The sequence below is a fragment of the Salvelinus namaycush genome, chromosome 2 (genome assembly GCF_016432855.1).
Source record: "Salvelinus namaycush isolate Seneca chromosome 2, SaNama_1.0, whole genome shotgun sequence".
Classification (NCBI taxonomy): domain Eukaryota; kingdom Metazoa; phylum Chordata; class Actinopteri; order Salmoniformes; family Salmonidae; genus Salvelinus; species Salvelinus namaycush.
In genome coordinates this window covers 58,263,755-58,280,841 of record NC_052308.1, presented here as the reverse complement: position 1 = coordinate 58,280,841, position 17,087 = coordinate 58,263,755, and the positions used below count along the sequence as shown (strand labels likewise).

At 44.5% G+C, this 17,087-nt stretch overlaps 1 protein-coding gene across 2 annotated transcripts in view; it reads left to right on the top strand.

Moving 5' to 3' along the window:
* Positions 1-17,087, top strand: part of LOC120065002 (apoptosis-stimulating of p53 protein 2-like) — a 44,995-nt gene that overhangs the window by 26,395 nt on the left and 1,513 nt on the right. The window contains exons 6-17 of one of the 2 annotated variants that reach the window (XM_039015650.1): positions 441-612; positions 1,199-1,380; positions 2,879-3,043; positions 3,679-3,892; positions 4,126-4,251; positions 4,648-4,763; positions 5,432-5,786; positions 6,051-6,814; positions 13,322-13,459; positions 13,967-14,100; positions 14,497-14,663; positions 14,892-15,091. In XM_039015650.1, the coding sequence (XP_038871578.1) occupies positions 441-612; positions 1,199-1,380; positions 2,879-3,043; positions 3,679-3,892; positions 4,126-4,251; positions 4,648-4,763; positions 5,432-5,786; positions 6,051-6,814; positions 13,322-13,459; positions 13,967-14,100; positions 14,497-14,663; positions 14,892-15,091 (2,733 nt within the window). Of the gene's footprint in view, positions 1-440; positions 613-1,198; positions 1,381-2,878; positions 3,044-3,657; positions 3,893-4,125; positions 4,252-4,647; positions 4,764-5,431; positions 5,787-6,050; positions 6,815-13,321; positions 13,460-13,966; positions 14,101-14,496; positions 14,664-14,891; positions 15,092-17,087 lie in introns of both variants that reach the window. The other variant, XM_039015641.1, reaches the window with a different exon arrangement.

Genomic DNA, 17,087 nt, shown 5'->3' with positions numbered 1-17,087 from the left:
AGAAGTTTACAAAGGCTACAATAGAGAATGCTAACCTCTCGCCATTACTGGTAACAGTGAAGGTTAGCATTTTACATGTACATTTGAGTCATTAAGCTGACGCTCTTATCCAGAGCGAGTGGGGTATGTATCATCTTTGTGCTTCTCCATATGAATGTATAAGTGTTCAGAAACATCTTCTATTCTCACATGCACTAAAAGTGACTCCAAAATGACAATACATTATTCCGTATTTAGTTACTATTGGGCAAGACATGACACAAAAGACACCCCAAAACAACTGCAAATGCTGAGTTTGTATATAGTCACAAACATGATGTAGTCATTGTGTGCCAGGGATATGGGACCAAATACTACTACTTTGACTACTTTAATACACAGTGGGTATTATTAAAAACTTTAATCTGAACTTGAAAGTGTTTTCTTGTTTGGTCGGCTAGGAGCAGCGTCTGCTCTACCTGAGGCTGCAAGAGCAGCGGCAGCAGCAGGCGTCAGAGCAGGAGAGACTCCGTCAACTCCGTGAGAATGCCGAGAACCAGGAGACCAAGCTGCGGCGGGTGCGGGCCCTCAAGGGTCAAGTGGAGCAGAAACGCCAAAGCAACAGCAAACTGGGTCAGTGCCAAGGGGAGAGGGAGGAGTCGAGGACAATCGATGAAGAGGGGTTTGGGGAAGGAGCTGAGTAGGGCTTTCTGGGTGGCATGTTTTTTCCCCCAACTTGACACACTCGACATTGCTTCGCACGAAATGCCACTGTTTTAGCTGGTTGGCTTAGGCCTACATCGTACACCCAGCGAACTACTTTTGGTTCAAAAGGAGATTCCAGGTTTTAGTTTCCAAAATATTATTTTGTCCAGTATTCTGAGAATGTACACCTGACAGTTATGGGAACGTTGTGTATTAAGGTTATTTATTTGGACATCAAAAAACTATTGAACCCGAAGGTGCAATTTGGGGGAATGTTAGCTAAAACATTTCTCAATAATTAAAAACAAAATCTGCCATACCAGATGTTCACAGAACATGTTTAGGTTTAAGATAAAATCTTGACGTTAACGGAACATTTAGATTTTGGTTTGAACTAACACATCATTAGCATTCTCTAAATGTTACTTTTCAAATTTGACTAACAATCGTGTGTGTGTGTGTGCGTGCTTGCATGTGTTTGTTGATTTGCGCGTGTGTGTGCCTGACCGTATAGTGGAGGAGATAGAGCAGATGAACGGGCTGTTTCAGAGTAAGCAGCGCGAGCTCCTGGTGGCCGTCTCCAGAGTGGAGGAGCTGAGCAGGCAGCTGGAGACCCTGAAAAGCGTCAAGATGGAGTCCTCTCGTGACGGCCCGAGCTCCGCCGGCGAGCTGGAGCGTCTTTACAAGGAGCTGCAGGTAAGAAAAGATCAGATTTGTCTGCTTCCACAGAAGTTTAATTTTGCAGCATTTACAGGTAGACTCTGCAAAATAACATCATGAACACAGCGGGACAACAAACATACACTATATGACCAAAAGTATGTGGACACCTGCTTGTCGAACATCTCATTCCAAAATCATGGTCATTAATATGGAGTTGGTCCCCCCTTTGCTGCTATAACAGCCTCCACTCTTCTGTGAAGGCTTTCCACTAGATGTTGGAAGATTGCTGTGGGGACTTGCTTCCATTCAGCCACAAGAGTTCAGGCACTGATTCAACATTAGTGAGGTCAGGCACTGATGTTGGGCGATTAGGCCTGGCTCGCAGTCGGCATTCCAATTCCCAAAGGTGTTCGATGGAGTTGAGGTCAGGGCTCTGTGCAGGCCAGTCAAGTTCTTCCACACCAATCTCGACAAACCATTTCTGTATGGTCCTTGCATTGTTCATGGGGGCATTGTCTGTTGCCACAAAGTTGGAAGCACAGAATCGTCTAGAATGTCATTGTATGCTGTAGCGTTAAGATTTCCCTTCACTGGAACTAAGGGGCCTAGCCCAAACCATGAAAAAGAGCCCCAGACCATTATTCCTCCTCCACCAAACTTTACAGTTGGCACTATGCATGGTAGCGTTCTCCTGGCATCTGGGTAGCGTTCTCCTGGCATCTGCCAAACCCAGATTCGTTGATCGGACTGCCAGATGGTGAAGCGTGATTCATCACTCCAGAGAATGCCTTTCCACTGCTCCAGATACCAATGGCAGCGAGCATTATACTACTCCAGCCGACGCTTGGCATTGCGCATGGTGATCTTAAGCTTGTGTGCGACTGCTTGGCCATGGAAACCCATTTCTTGAAGCTCCCAACGAGCAGTTCTTGTGCTGACGTTGCTTCCAGAGGAAGTTTGGAACTTGGTAGTGAGTGTTGCAACCAAGGATGGTTGATTTTTACGCACTACGCGCTTCAGCACTCGGTGGTCCCGTTCTGTGAGCTTGTGTGGCCTACCACTTCGAAGCTGAGCCGTTGTTGCTCCTAGACATTTCCACTTTGCAGTAACAGCACTTACAGTTGACCAGGGCAGCTCTAGCAGTGCAGAAATTTGACAAAATCACTTTTTGGAAAGGTGGCATCCTATTGCGGTGCCACGTTGAAAGTCACTGAGCTCTTCAGTAAGGCCATTCTACTGCCAATGTTTGTCTATGGAGATTGCATGGCTGTGTGCTCGGTTTTATATACCTGTCAGCAATGGGTGTGGCTGAAATGGCCGGATCCACTAATTTGAACGGATGTCCACATACTTTTGTATATATAGTGTATACCCCAGAATAAAACTGCTGTCTGACGTTTTCTTAGAGCTTTTCTTAGAACTCAGTAGAGCTTGGTTTGCCTCGGCTTGGTTCAGCTCAGTAGTGGGAAAAGCTCTATACACACACAACGCTGACTCTAGCTCTTTCTCACTTCTCCTCCCGATTTTTAAGGTGAGGAATAAGCTGAACCAGGACCAGAATGCCAAGCTGCAACAGCAGCGTGAGAGCCTGAGCAAGCGCAACCTGGAGGTGGCCACCATGGACAAGCGAGTGGCCGAACTCCGCGAACGCCTGTGGAAGAAGAAGGCAGCGCTGCAGCAGAAGGAGAACCTGCCTGTGAGTCAAGACGAGGTTCAAAGTTAAAAAGCTTTGTTGTTCCCTTAAGGCAGTGTTCATCAGACCCCATCAGCCCCACGTTTATTGGAACTAAGCTGAGGAGTGGGGCCAGGGAAATGTATCACCAATTTCTAGACAGAGCAGTCCATGAGATCAATGTGATGTGTGCAGGAGTAATCTTTTACTCCTGTGTCCCTACATCAGGGATTGGCACCTTTGATGGGGGTGGGGGCCACAGAAAATCCGAACTTATCACGAGGGTCCACAGTGGCTTAAGTGTCTGAGTACCCAAATCCATACTTTTGGGGGCACTTAAGTGACATTTTGTTGCCCCCCCCCTCACCATGCAAGTAAAAAGTTTTAGCAGCCCCCTTGACAGCAGAGAACATTTTTTTAAACTCTCAGCAGTAAGTTGAGACCCCAACTGAGTTCCTAAAAACGTTGTTTATGATATTATTATTAATATTTTTTTTTATGGAAAATGATCCGCGGGCCTACAAAACCGCTGGCCACCCATCCCTGGCCTACATAGCGTGACATTACATAAGACTCATAATAAGATATTATTAAGGCTCATACTAATAAAGCATCATACCTGCTAACTTTAGATAAAGTGTTACCCAAACATTCTCCAGGTCCCCACAAAGAGCCAGGCCCTGCAGCCGTGTGGCCCATCCAGGGTGGCGGCCGTGGGCCCTTACATCCTGTCCTCCACCGCGGCCCCAGGGCCTCCGGTGCCCAGCCGACAGGAGCTCCTGATCAAGCCTGCCTACCCCGACGGCACCACCACCTTACCAATGCCAGACTCCTCCATGAAGGCCCCTCCTAGACCGCTTAAACCCTACTCAGGTAAAAATGTTGTTTCGTTATGGATGATTTTACTTTGTGTGTGTGTGTGTGTGTGTGTGTTCAATTGCGATTGTGTGTGTGTGTGCGCACACTTGTGTTTGTGCAAGTGAATGCGTTGGCCGTGTGTTACTGTGCATGTGTGTAACTGTGCAGTAGTAGATTGTGTACATCTATTTGCCTTTTGCAATTCAAGTGCTCTTTCCATGTGTTAACACTTCTCCACGCTCTGACAGGTTTCCAGTCATCCAAGATGTCCAAGCTGTCCGACTGGTCCAGCTCCAGTGCGGAGTCCAGCGGCAGTCATCATGGCATGTCCTCTACTCTGCCTCGCATGTCCAGCCTCTCCTCACAGGGCTCAGGTATCTTCTTTCGACTTGGCTAGGAACCAGGGTTGGGGTCGGTTCCACTGCATGAATCCTAATAGAAAAGAATGGGCAATTTTGAATTAAAGAAGGGAATTCTTCCTTAGGCCATATTATTTCGAAATTAATGTCAGGCCACCCCCTGAGATATAGCATAGTGTTTTATTAGACTGATGCTGGGAATATTTTCAAAATTAAGACTGGCTCCAGGTTACACTGATTTTGATGTGTTTATGATTCGGACCATCTTGGTAATGTTCGGTTAACGTTCTTATGTGGATGTCATATGGTTTGGATAATGTTCTAATATGACATGGATGTTATATGGTTTTGATCATGTAAATGTCATATGGTTCAGATAATGTTCTGATGTGGTTTCCTCTGTGGTTGCAGGAGATGCCGAGACCCTCAAGGACCAAAAGGGGCGTCACATTTCTATGTTTGACACCCCGCCTCCCGTCGCCTCACGGAACTATCAGAGCAGCGAGGACCTCTTGAGGGATGCCCAGGTACTGCACTGATTTTCAGAAGCATTTTAGGAACCTTTCATTTTTTTTATTTTATATAACTAGGCAAGTCAGTTAAGAACAAATTCTTATTTACAATGATGGCCTACCCCGGCCAAACCCCAGACAACGTTGTGTCAGTTGTGCGCCACCCTATTGGACTCCCAATCACGGCCGGATGTGATACAGCCTGGAACCAGGGACTGTAGTGATGCCTCTTGCACTGAGATGCAGTGCCTTAGACCGCTGCGCCACTCGGGAGCCCATACAGTATCCACAGAGGCTCGAGGGTCATGCAGTATACTTAAAGGATGCTCCCTTGCTATGTTTCTCCCTACCGGACTTCCTTTCTTGCTAGAAATGATCACAGACCCACAGAGAATGTGGACAGAGAGATATAGGTTATTCCACTCTCCATTGTTTAGCTTTTTCCAAAAATAACTGATTAGTCAATGAAGCAGCTTCAATGTATTTTTGATATACAGGGTTGCATTGTTTTTTAGTTGGAGATTTGATTCCTTCATGGCCCACATATTTAATACTGGATATGTGTGTGAACTGTCAGTTGCATTGGATAAAACCAGCTGTTAACTGACATTTTGTTGCAGTGATATTACTATGCATTTCATTTTCATCATACTATGTATGTTACGGTCTTCTTGACTCAATAGGCTGGTGGTAAGGCTCTCGGCAAGGTGCCACCTCCTATCCCTACCAAGCCCCCGACCTTCGGCAAACCGCCCTACAGCACGGGCACCTTCCCGGGCAAGGCAAAACCGTCCGCCTCCCTCCATTTGTGTGCACCTCCGCCCATCCCCATCCACAGCCACACCCTGCCTCTGCCCCCCAAGCAGGAGGCTCCTCCGGCGGCCACGGTGCGCCCCTTCACCCCCGATCCTCCAGAGTCCACAGTGGCAGTGCCTGTCCTCCAGAAGCCACAGACGGTGGCGGCCTCCTCCATCTACTCCATGTACACCCAACAGCCCAGGACAGGCGGGGGCACTCTGACACGCACGCAGCCCAGAGGTGAGAGAAGGCGCCATTGGCTACTGTAGTGTCTCTGTGACTCCTGGATCTTTACTCTGTTACTAAACTGAGTAATTTGTTAAAATCATTCTGGATTTTCTATTGTTTTGCAATATACCTGCCTTAAATGTCCCTACTTACAGCCTTAGACTCTTTTAAAAGATGTAATGGGGATTGTGTTAGCGTGCTAGATTGTTTTATTGCTATGAAGCAGCTTGCTTGATCCCATTCACACGCATTGACCATTCACTCCTTCTCTGATAGTGTATGGAAAGCCAGTCATCCCAGGCAGTGGGGGGCAGCAGTCGCTCCTTCAGGACTCCATCTATTCGGTGGCCGGCGATTTCGAAGTGGACCAGGGGGGTCCCGGTCTGGCGCCTCCGGCCCCCGAGAACCAGGGGGGCCAGGAGACAGAGCGGGCCCCTCGTCCCCTCAGCCCCACCAAGCTCCTCCCCTTCATCTCGCACCCCCACCGGCACCCTAGCGACGCCGACCTGGAGGCCCTGCGCCGCCGGCTGCACCATGCCCCGCGGCCCCTCAAGAAGCGCAGCTCCATTACAGAGCCTGAGGGCCCCGCGGGGCCCAACATCCAGAAGCTGCTCTACCAGAAGACCACACTGGCCGCCATGGAGACTGTTGTGGCGTCTCCCTACGAGGGTGAAGGTGGAGGAACATGGAAGGAGGGCACCAGTGCCGTTGGCGCCCCAGACCGCACTGGTACGTCCCAAGTTTTTGCCGCCGCAGCGTCCCTCACTGGGACAGAGGAAGACGCACAAGTGCCTCTACCTCAGCCTTCCCGCTCGCCCATCCCAGAGCCCTCTTCCTCCTCCAGCCACACACTGCCCCAGTCGCTGGAGGAAGAAGAGCCAGAGCCCTACCCCCCGCCCCCCCATCACACAGAAGCATACCTGGAGGAGTACCCGCCCTACCCGCCCCCTCCATACCCCAGCTCGGGGGAGCAGGACCTGGGGGAGGACACCCTCAGCATGCAGGCTCCGGAGGTCACGGGACAAGTCACTCTGCCACCGGTATGTAGCCACACCCACACTTTATGTCCAAATACCCCATACTAGCATACTACATAGTATGAATTCATGTTTTAGCCAAACATACTAAACTGGTGTGCTGGTGTGGATATTGGGGTACGTGGATGGTGAGATATTTGGTATTGGGAAACCATTTCGATTGATGTATTGTTTGTGTGACATATATATAATATACAGTTGAAGTCGGAAGTTTAAATACACTTAGATTGGAGTCATTAAAACTCGTTTTTCAACCACTCCACAGATTTCTTGTTAACAAACTATAGTTTTGGCAAGTTGGTTAGGACATCTACTTTGTGCATGACACAAGTAATTTTTCCAACAATTGTTTACAGACAGATTATTTCACTTATAATTCACTGTATGACAATTCCAGTGGGTCAGAAGTTTACATTCACTAAGTTGACTGTGCCTTTAAACAGCTTGGAAAATTTCAGAAAATGATGTCATGGAATTAGAAGCTTCTGATAGGCTAATTGACATCATTTGAGTCAATTGGAGGTGTACCTGTTGATGTATTTCAACGCCTACCTTCAAACTCAGTGCCTCTTTGCTTGACATCATGGGGAAATCAAAAGAAATCAGCCAAGACCTCAGAAAAAAAATTGTAGGCCTCCACAAGTCTGGTTCATCCTTGGGAGCAATTTCCAAACGCCTGAAGGTACCACGTTCATCTGTACAAACAATAGTACGCAAGCATAAACACCATGGGACCATGCAGCCATCATACCGCTCAGGAAGGAGACGCGTTCTGTCTCCTAGAGATGAACGTACTTAGGTGCGAAAAGTGCAAATATATCCCAGAACAACAGCAAAGGACCTTGTGAAAATGCTGGAGGAAACAGGTACAAAGGTATCTATATCCACAGTAAAACGAGTCCTATATCGACATAACCTGAACGGCCGCTCAGCAAGGAAGAAGCCACTGCTCCAAAACCGCCATAAAAAAGCCAGACTACGGTTTGCAACTGCACATGATCGTACTTTTTGGAGAAATGTCCTCTGGTCTGATGAAACAAAAATAGAACTGTTTGGCCATAATGACCATTGTTATGTTTGGAGGAAAAAGGGGATGCTTGCAAGCCAAAGAACACCATCCCAAAAAGGGGGTGGCAGCATCATGTTGTGGGGGTGCTTTGCTGCAGAAGGGACTGGTGCACTTCACAAAATAGATGGCATCATGAGGTGGAAAATTATGTGGATATATTGAAGCAACATCTCAAGACATCAGTCAGGAAGTTAAAGCTTGATCGCAAATGGGTCTTCCAAATGGACAATGACCCCAAGTATACTTCCAAAGTTGTTGCAAAATGGCTTAAGGACAACAAAGTCAAGGTATTGGAGTGGTCATCACAAAGCCCTGACCTCAATCCTATAGAAAATTTGTGGGCAGAACTGAAAAAGTGTGTGTGAGCAAGAAGGCCTACAAACCTGACTAAGTTACACCAGCTCTGTCAGGAGGAATGGGCCAAAATTCACCCAACTTATTGTGGGAAGCTTGTGGAAGGCTACCTTAAACAATTGACCCAAGTTAAACAATTTAAAGGCAATGCTACCAAATACTAATTGAGTGTATGTAAACTTCTGACCCACTGGGAATGTGATGAAAGAAATGAAAGATTCTCTCTACTATTATTCTGACATTTCACATTCCTCAAATAAAGTGGTGATCGTAACTGACCTAAGACAGGGAATCTTTACTAGGATTAAATGTCAGGAATTGTGGAAAGCTGAGTTTAATTGGTTTTGGCTAAGGTGTATGTAAACTTCCGACTTCAACTGTATACGCCCACCTGAGGATCTGTCTTTTTCAGCCATCTGTTTGAAGGGTGTAAAATCCACATGTCACTAGGGCTGTTGCGGTGACCATATTACCTCCACACCGGCAGTCATGAGTCATGACGGCAGTAAAATTCCATGTGACCGTTGAGTCACGGTAATCTCCTCTTATGCACTCTGGACATGCGTTGGTAGTACCCAACTCACTAACGACCATCAAGTCCTAATGGCCTGGTACTCAGCGCTCTGTTGTTCCTCTAACCACTCTGACATCAATGGAAAATCACATCAAAACAGTATCATGCTTTTAAAACTCACCTCACTGTGATGATCAATTTGAAGAAGTTCAACAACAGGTCAAATTGACTGGAAAACATGGTCATTCTGGATATCGTTTCAAAGCCTAACACAACAAAATTGACAGTGCTTTCTGAGGTGATGATTAATTCAAACCCCCCGTACGCATATTAGAGCTTATGTACAGTTGAAGTCGGAAGTATAATACAGTGAAATAATCTGTCTGTAAACAATTGTTGAAATGAAAAAATTACTTGTCATGCACAAAGTAAATGTCCTAACCGACTTGCCAAAACTATAGTTTGTTAACAAGAAATTTGTGGAGTGGTTGAAAAACGAGTTTTAATGACTCCAATCTAAGTGTATTTAAACTTCTGACTTCGACTGTATACGCATAACCTTTATATGAACCCAAGCCCCCCCCCCCCCAAAATGAATTTAAATAATGGTTGTGTCATTCTGTAATACATAGCCTACCGCATATTACACATGGCACAAAAACCTTTAAATGTTTTATTTATTTATTTAAGCTGTCTTTGGTACATAATTGGTCTAGCTAGCCTATACTACAAAATTAAACATATTCAAGTAATCCCCTTTGAGTGTGGACTGTATTATTATGCATACTGGAAGGACTGGTTACCTTTATTCCAAACTCCAAATGTTCTATCCATGAGTCTGGGAGAGAACGTATAGGCCTAGACGATGCTATTGGTTCATAGATTGAGCTGTGCAGCTTAGAGTTAACCTACTCTTATAGAGAATTTGTATTTGATTTTGAATAGCCTAGTAATAGTGCATTTTTTAATAGGACATAATTAAAAGGCTGACACATTAACTTTAGCTACAGAATATCTCACCACTGTGCGTTTCCATCTCCCCTCACTCCTTTCTCAAGCGTGCAGAGAGGCGCTGTCAACAGAAATGTGTTTAGTGTGAAAACATGTTACTATCTATGTTCCTGAACATGTTTCCCAAATGAAGGCACAGGGTTGGAGAGCTCATGGCATACAGAGTTTGGGTGGAATATTACCTGTTGCGCAGCGAGAGGCTGCATGCTCCTCAAATAGTGGTTGATGCGTGGATTGAAATGAGTGTTGTTATGAGCCCAGACTTTTCTATATGCAGTCCCGTGTGAAAGCAGAGTTTTGGTGGTTGCCACTAAAAATAGGAGGTTCCCAGCTGCTACTATATTTATTTTCAGCTGCTCATATTAAGCACATGCTCCACCATAAATCCAGAGTAGCCTACCCGCCCGCCATAGCAGGAAAGCGGCCTACATTCATTATTCGAGTGCAAATGTTTTTTCCCCCTGCCTCTGTACCTGGCCATTTGGGGTCATTCTAAATCTAAACTCATTTTACATACAGTACCAGTCAAAAGTTTGGACACCTACTCACCTATTCATTCCAGGGTTTCTCTTTATTTTCTACATTGTAGAATAATAGTGAAGACATCAAAACGATGAAATCATGCAGTAACCAAAAAAGTGTTAATCAATTTGAAATTTTCCTCATTGACTGACCTTCATGAACTTTCAAAGTTCTTGAAATTTAAAGTAATGATTTCTCTTTGCTTATTTGAGCTGTTCTTGCATAAATATGGACTTGGTTTTTCATCAAATAGGGCTATCTTCTGTATACCACCCTTACATGTCACAACACAACTGATTGACTCTGTTAGTGTTCGTAGAGTTTCTTAATTAGAACCTATGAAAGCATAACCAAGTTTAATTCTTCCAAGAGGATCAATAAAGCTGCATTAGACAAAACATGTTTCCACCAACACAAGTGTGTGTGTGTGTGTATATATATATATATATATATTACTCCAATTTAGATGCACTCCTCCTTCTCTCCAACCCTTACATCTGTTATGGTTCGACAGGAAGACAAAGTGATGGGGTAATAAACCGCTCCTCCTCCCTTAAGGTGACCTGACTTCAATCCCCTTGATGCCTAATCCAAAGCTCTCCACCTGTATCACCTATAGCACTCCCGTGACTGCCTCCCCTCTACCCAGCACATTCCAAAGCCATCTGGGTCCTACAGATAACCATTAACTTCTGATGTAAAAACCAGTCTCTATCACTCCTCAGATACTATAGTATTACTCCTGATGTATCATGTCTCTAGTATAACAATGTTCCAAGTTTAACCCAGAATCTAACAGCTCATACGCATTAAGGAGGAAAGAGATAGATACCACAAATTAACTTTTAATAAGGCACACCTGTTAATTGAAATGCATTCCAGGTGACTACCTCATGAAGCTGGTTGAGAGAATGAGTGCAAAGCTGTCATCAAGGCAAAGGGTGACTACTTTGAAGAATCTCAAACACTTTTTTGGTTACTACATGATTCCATATGTGTTATTTCATAGTTTTGATGTCTTCACTATTATTCTACAATGTAGAAAATAGTAAACATAAAGAAAAGCCCTGGAATGAGTAGGTGTGTCTAAACTTTTGTGACTGGTACTGTATTAGTAAAGACGAGATTAAATTGAGAATAGTCTGGTGGGTGAAAATATGATCACTTGATGACAGAACAGCATGTGCAGTCTGAGGCAAGGAACAGAGTGCAAGCATTATTTGCAACTTTTCAAATCATCAATAGCCTATCATGCAGCCCATCTATGTTTTGGTTGCTAAGACATTCTAAGGTTTGTATCATTCACAACTAAAGTGACCAAAAAACTCAATCTAGTGCATAGGACCTGTTTCAAATTCACTTCTACGCTCAACATAGCCACTTCATATGCGTGGAATAGGAAAAATATCATTTCTATTTGATTTATTTTGTTAAGTTACAGCCTTATTCTAAAATGTATTTCTCTTTTTTTTCAATCTACACGCAGTACCCCATAATGACAATGCAAAAACAGTTTTTTTAGACATTTCTGCTAAAAAAATTATAATAATTTAAAAAAAATATTCCACAGAATTTGGAAAAAGTCAAGGGGTCTGAATACTTTCCGAAGGCACTGTAAGTTAAATTATATTCTTCTTACTATAAAAACATGTAATACTGTGTAAAATAATAGCACGGGAATTATAAGCATATCTTGTTTTCTAAATGACAGCCTATGGCGCATAGCCAGATAACATACATAGACCAACTCATTCTGTTCTTCTGAAATACATTTTCTTCATAATCATGTTTCTTTAGGCCTGCCTAAAATAAATAATGGATTTATTGTGATGGTGTGTATTAAATGGATTTATTCGACTTTTTAAAAATGTAGACGTTCCAAAAGCGCGCATCAGCGGCTTGTATGCAGCTGTATGCTTGGAGACCTGGAGATGCTGAACTTGTTTGTTAATTAACTATCAATTACCGTGAGACCTGCAGACTTTTGCATGACAATAACTGGCTCACAACATTTCGTGACCGCCACAGCCCTACTTGTCACTTAAATCTCATTGGATTGATTGATTTCATTTTACTCCTGCAACTCCTTCATACTCTTGCTTGTGCCTGTAGTTTTTTCTTGTTAACATTACAACCGTGGAAATGTTTGTAATGACCTGTCAAACACACCCCGGTAATGGCTGAAATGGGCTCAATGGAATACATTGGCTTTCTGTTGACTCTATAAGAACACTAAAGCTTCGTCTGGGATTTAACACACCGTCTCAACACTTACATCACAATAAAGAGAAGAAATATAACTTTATTTTGAAGGGTGTTCATTTTTTTGTGGAATTAAAGTAATCATTTAATGCAGTTGGGGGGTAAAAATAAAGTTCAAATGAAAGCAAATAAGATGCACTGAAATTAAAGCAACTTCTGAAAATGAACATTTGGATTCTAGTGATATTATGTTCGATCTCGCAAGCAATGGAAAGAATGTTTAGATAGGTGCATTCTAAAGCCAAGCGTGTTGATTTTTTTTATACCTGCTATTGACACACTTGTTGAACTATGCAAGAGTGCGTGACAACCGTAATTAATGAAGCAGTCTAGACAGTGCAGGTAGGCTAGACTGAGCAAGTGTTTGGTGGTTTCAGCCCTGTTCCACCCCTTTATGTTAATGTTACATATTTGCAAGTACACCCAGTGTATTTATGCAAATGATGCACATCATATAATTTTCTAACATATCCCCCAAAAAATACCTGATACAATAACAATGTATATTGGACAAATTGAATAACTGAACTGCATTCATTATTTGTCCAAGCCAGTAAAATGTTTTATGTGCTTTAATTCAGTCAATATCTGATGGATAATACAAATTCAACAAAGTTTAGAGGATCTTCATCCATTGTCCAACTGTTACATTTATTAGAATTAATTTTAAAACCTTTTAGCAATTTCGATGACCATAGCTAACAGATGTCACTGCATTATGTTGTAATTGTGAAACACCTACAGCCCTCACTCCTCTCCTCCTACTCCCCTCCTGCAGGGCAAGAGGACCAACCTGCGGAAGGTCGACTCGGAGCGCATCGACCACGGCATGCGGGTCAAGTTCAACCCCCTGGCCCTGCTGCTGGACTCATCTCTGGAGGGCGAGTATGATCTGGTGCAGAGGGTCATCTATGACGTGAGTAGTCCCACTCCTTTTAATTGAAGAGATAGTGTTGGGAAGATAAGTAGGGTGGGGAGTCAAAGGGCTGTTGGCCGGATTCGAACTCAGTGATGTGAGGTTTACATCATTAGCCCTGCTAATTTCAATGTCAATACCACAGACGACTCTTCCAAGCAGACGTCCCATAAGCAAAGGCTTTGCAATGCCGCTGCAAGTAGCACTCTTAAGCAACTACAAATGCTGGTCTACGTCCGTCAAAACGCTTAGAAGTTGCCCTTAAGCACAGTTATAGGACCTGCTAAAACCTACCCAAATCCTAACCTCAACCATGTTGCACTTAGGCACAGATCAAAGATCAGGTAAACCCTCCCCAAATCCTAACCTCAACCATGTTGCACTTAGGCACAGATCAAAGATCAGCTAATCCCTCCCCAAATCCTAACATCAACCGTAAGGGGTAAAGACGGATAACTGACCTTGTCTAGGAAATGTCTTGAAGCCTATTAACTTTGTGCCTTATAGGTGGATGACCCCAGCCTGCCCAATGACGAGGGCATCACAGCCCTGCACAACGCCGTCTGCGCCGGCCACACCGAGATCGTCAAGTTCCTGGTGCAGTTTGGCGTGAACGCCAACGCCGCCGACAGCGATGGCTGGTGAGCCATTGTCACTTTACAGTGGCCATTGTCACGTTACAGTTGCCGTTGTCCCTTTACAGTAACTTTACAGTGGTTGTTGTTACTTTATTGTAGCCAATGTGACTTTACAGTACCTTTATCAAAGCTGTTGCCACCCCCAGCAACCAGTAGCACGTCACATCCAATGTGTTCATGTGGCTGATGTTATCCAGTCGCCCACTATTACTAAAGAGTTATTCTCTTTTTATTTCTCCCTTCCTTCACTCCCCCACTCTCCCTCACCCATCATCTTGCTCTCCCACCTTGTTCCCTCTCTTATCTCTTTCTCCTCTGCCCTCCTCTCTACCTCCCTCCCTTCCTTTCTTCCGTCCCTACCTCACTCTACCTCTCCGTGTCTGTCTGTCTCTCTCCCAGGACTCCACTGCACTGCGCGGCCTCCTGTAACAACGTGCAGGTGTGTAAGTTCCTGGTGGAGTCCGGGGCTGCTGTGTTCGCCACCACCTACAGTGACATGCAGACAGCGGCAGACAAGTGCGAGGAGATGGAGGAGGGCTACGCACAGTGCTCCCAGTTCCTCTACGGTGAGACCTAGTGTACTCTGACTGGAGACAAAACACAAACCATTATTTGCTCAAAACACTGTGTGCCTATTTTTCTTTTTCCATTTTGCACTCGACGCCGCTTCTTTACAAAATGTAGCTACCCTCACCTACTCTAACTAACGTTCGGCCTTCCATAACATGTTTTAGCGGAAATAGATTATAACAGCTTGTTCCTGACGAGGTGGGTGTGACTTTGTGTTGATGCAGGTGTACAGGAGAAGATAGGCATCATGAACCGTGGGGTGGTGTACGCCCTGTGGGACTACGAGGCCGAGGAAGACGACGAGCTGGCCTTCCAGGAAGGCGACTGTATGACGGTGCTGCGGCGCGAGGACAAGGACGAGATAGAGTGGTGGTGGGCCCGCTGCGGAGACAGAGAGGGCTACATTCCAAGGAACCTGCTAGGGGTGAGCAGGAGAGAGGGGAGGAACACTAGCCTGGCCACACACATGCTCCACCCCTAGTTCCTAAGCCCTAGGCACTCCTGTAGATCTGAAATGATGGGATCGGTGTAAGAAATGTGGCAAAAATCATAGGCAGGGTGAAGAGCAGTCAATTTGGAATTCAGCAGTAGTGTCTGTCTGGGGGCTGCAGCTCCATATTGTATTCAGAGCAGTGGTATAGTATAGGAAAAGTGGACATACACATATCCATTGGTTTTGACCAGGGGCCATTTCCACAAAGTGTCTAAAAGGAGGAATGCTGATCTAGGATCTGTCCATATACCGTAAAACTTCCATTAAACGCAGAGCCTCCAACAAACGCCTGTCTCTTCTAATGGCCGAGCATCGCTAAATAAATGCCAGTCTCTATTAAATGTAGGGTCAAAACAGGGTAATTACCAGTAGGTTATGCATGCACGCATTTTCTCGCACTGCTCCACTGGAATTTCACAGCATCTTTACCAAAGAGTTCAGAATTGTTTTTCAAACCCCTTGTGCTGGATGATTGATCCCAACCTGCCAAAATGCAATAATTCTGTCTGTTAGCCAGCAAAAAAAACTGACCACCGTGTTTTTTTAGTTTAACCTTTATTTAACTAGGCAAGTCAGTTAAGAACAAATTCTTATTTAGAATGACGGCCTACATAGAGGTTGGATATTCGACAGACATTCGGCTCTATGGGGCTAGCAAGAGATATACAGTACCAGTCAAAAGTTTGGACACACCTACTCGTTCAAGGGTTTTTCTTTATTTTTGTAGAACATTGTAGAATAATAGTGAAGACATCAAAACTATGAAATAACACATATAAAATAAACTTTTTGGGTTACTACATGATTCCATATTAGAGATTCTTCAAAGTAGCCACCATTTGACTTGATGACAGCTTTGCAGTCTTGGCATTCTCTCAACCAGCTTCACCTGGAATGTTTTTCCAACGGTCTTGAAGGATTTCCCAGCCCTCCATAACTCTCCTTGGTCAAATAGCCCTTACACAGCCTGGGGGTGTGTTGGGTCATTGTCCTGTTGTAAAACACATGATAGTCCCACTAAGCGCAAACCAGATGGGATGGCGTATCGCTGCAGAATGCTGTGGTAGCCATGCTGGTTAAGTGTGCCTTGAATTCTAAATAAATCACAGACAGTGTCACCATCACACCTCCTCCCTCATGCTTCACGGTGGGAACCACACGTGGAGATCATCCGTTCACCTACTCTGCGTCTCACAAAGACACGGCGGTTGGAACCAAAAATCTCACATTTGGACTCATCAAACCAAAGGACAGTTTTCCGCCGGTCTAATGTCCATTGCTTGTGTTTCTTGGACCAAGCAAGTCTCTTCTTATTATTGCTGACCTTTAGTAGTGGTTTCTTTGCAGCAATTCGACCATGAAGGCCTGATTCACACAGTCTCCTCTGAACAGTTGATGTTGAGATGTGTCTGTTACTTGAACTCTGTGAAGCATTTATTTGGGCTGCAATTTCGGAGGCTGGTAACTCTAATGAACTTATCCTCTGCAGCAGAGGTAACTCTGGGTCTTCCTTTCCTGTGGCGGTCCTCTTGAGAGCCAGTTTCATCATAGTGCTTGATGGGTTTTGCGACTGCACTTGAAGAAACTTTCAAAGTTCTTGAAATTTAAAGTAATGATGGACTGTCTTTTCTGTTTGCTTATTTGAGCTGTTCTTGCCATAATATGGCCTTGTCTTTTACCAAATAAGGCTATCTTCTGTATACCACCACACCCTTGTCACAACACAGCTGATTGGCTCAAATGCATTAAGAAGAAAATAAATTCCTCAACTTCACTTTTAACAAGGCACACCTGTTAATTTAAATGCATTCCAGGTGACTAACTCATGAAGCTGGTTGAGACAATGCCAAGAGTGTGCAAAGCTGTCATCAAGGCAAAGGGTGGCTACTTTGAAGAATCTCAAACACTTTTTTGGTTACTACATGAT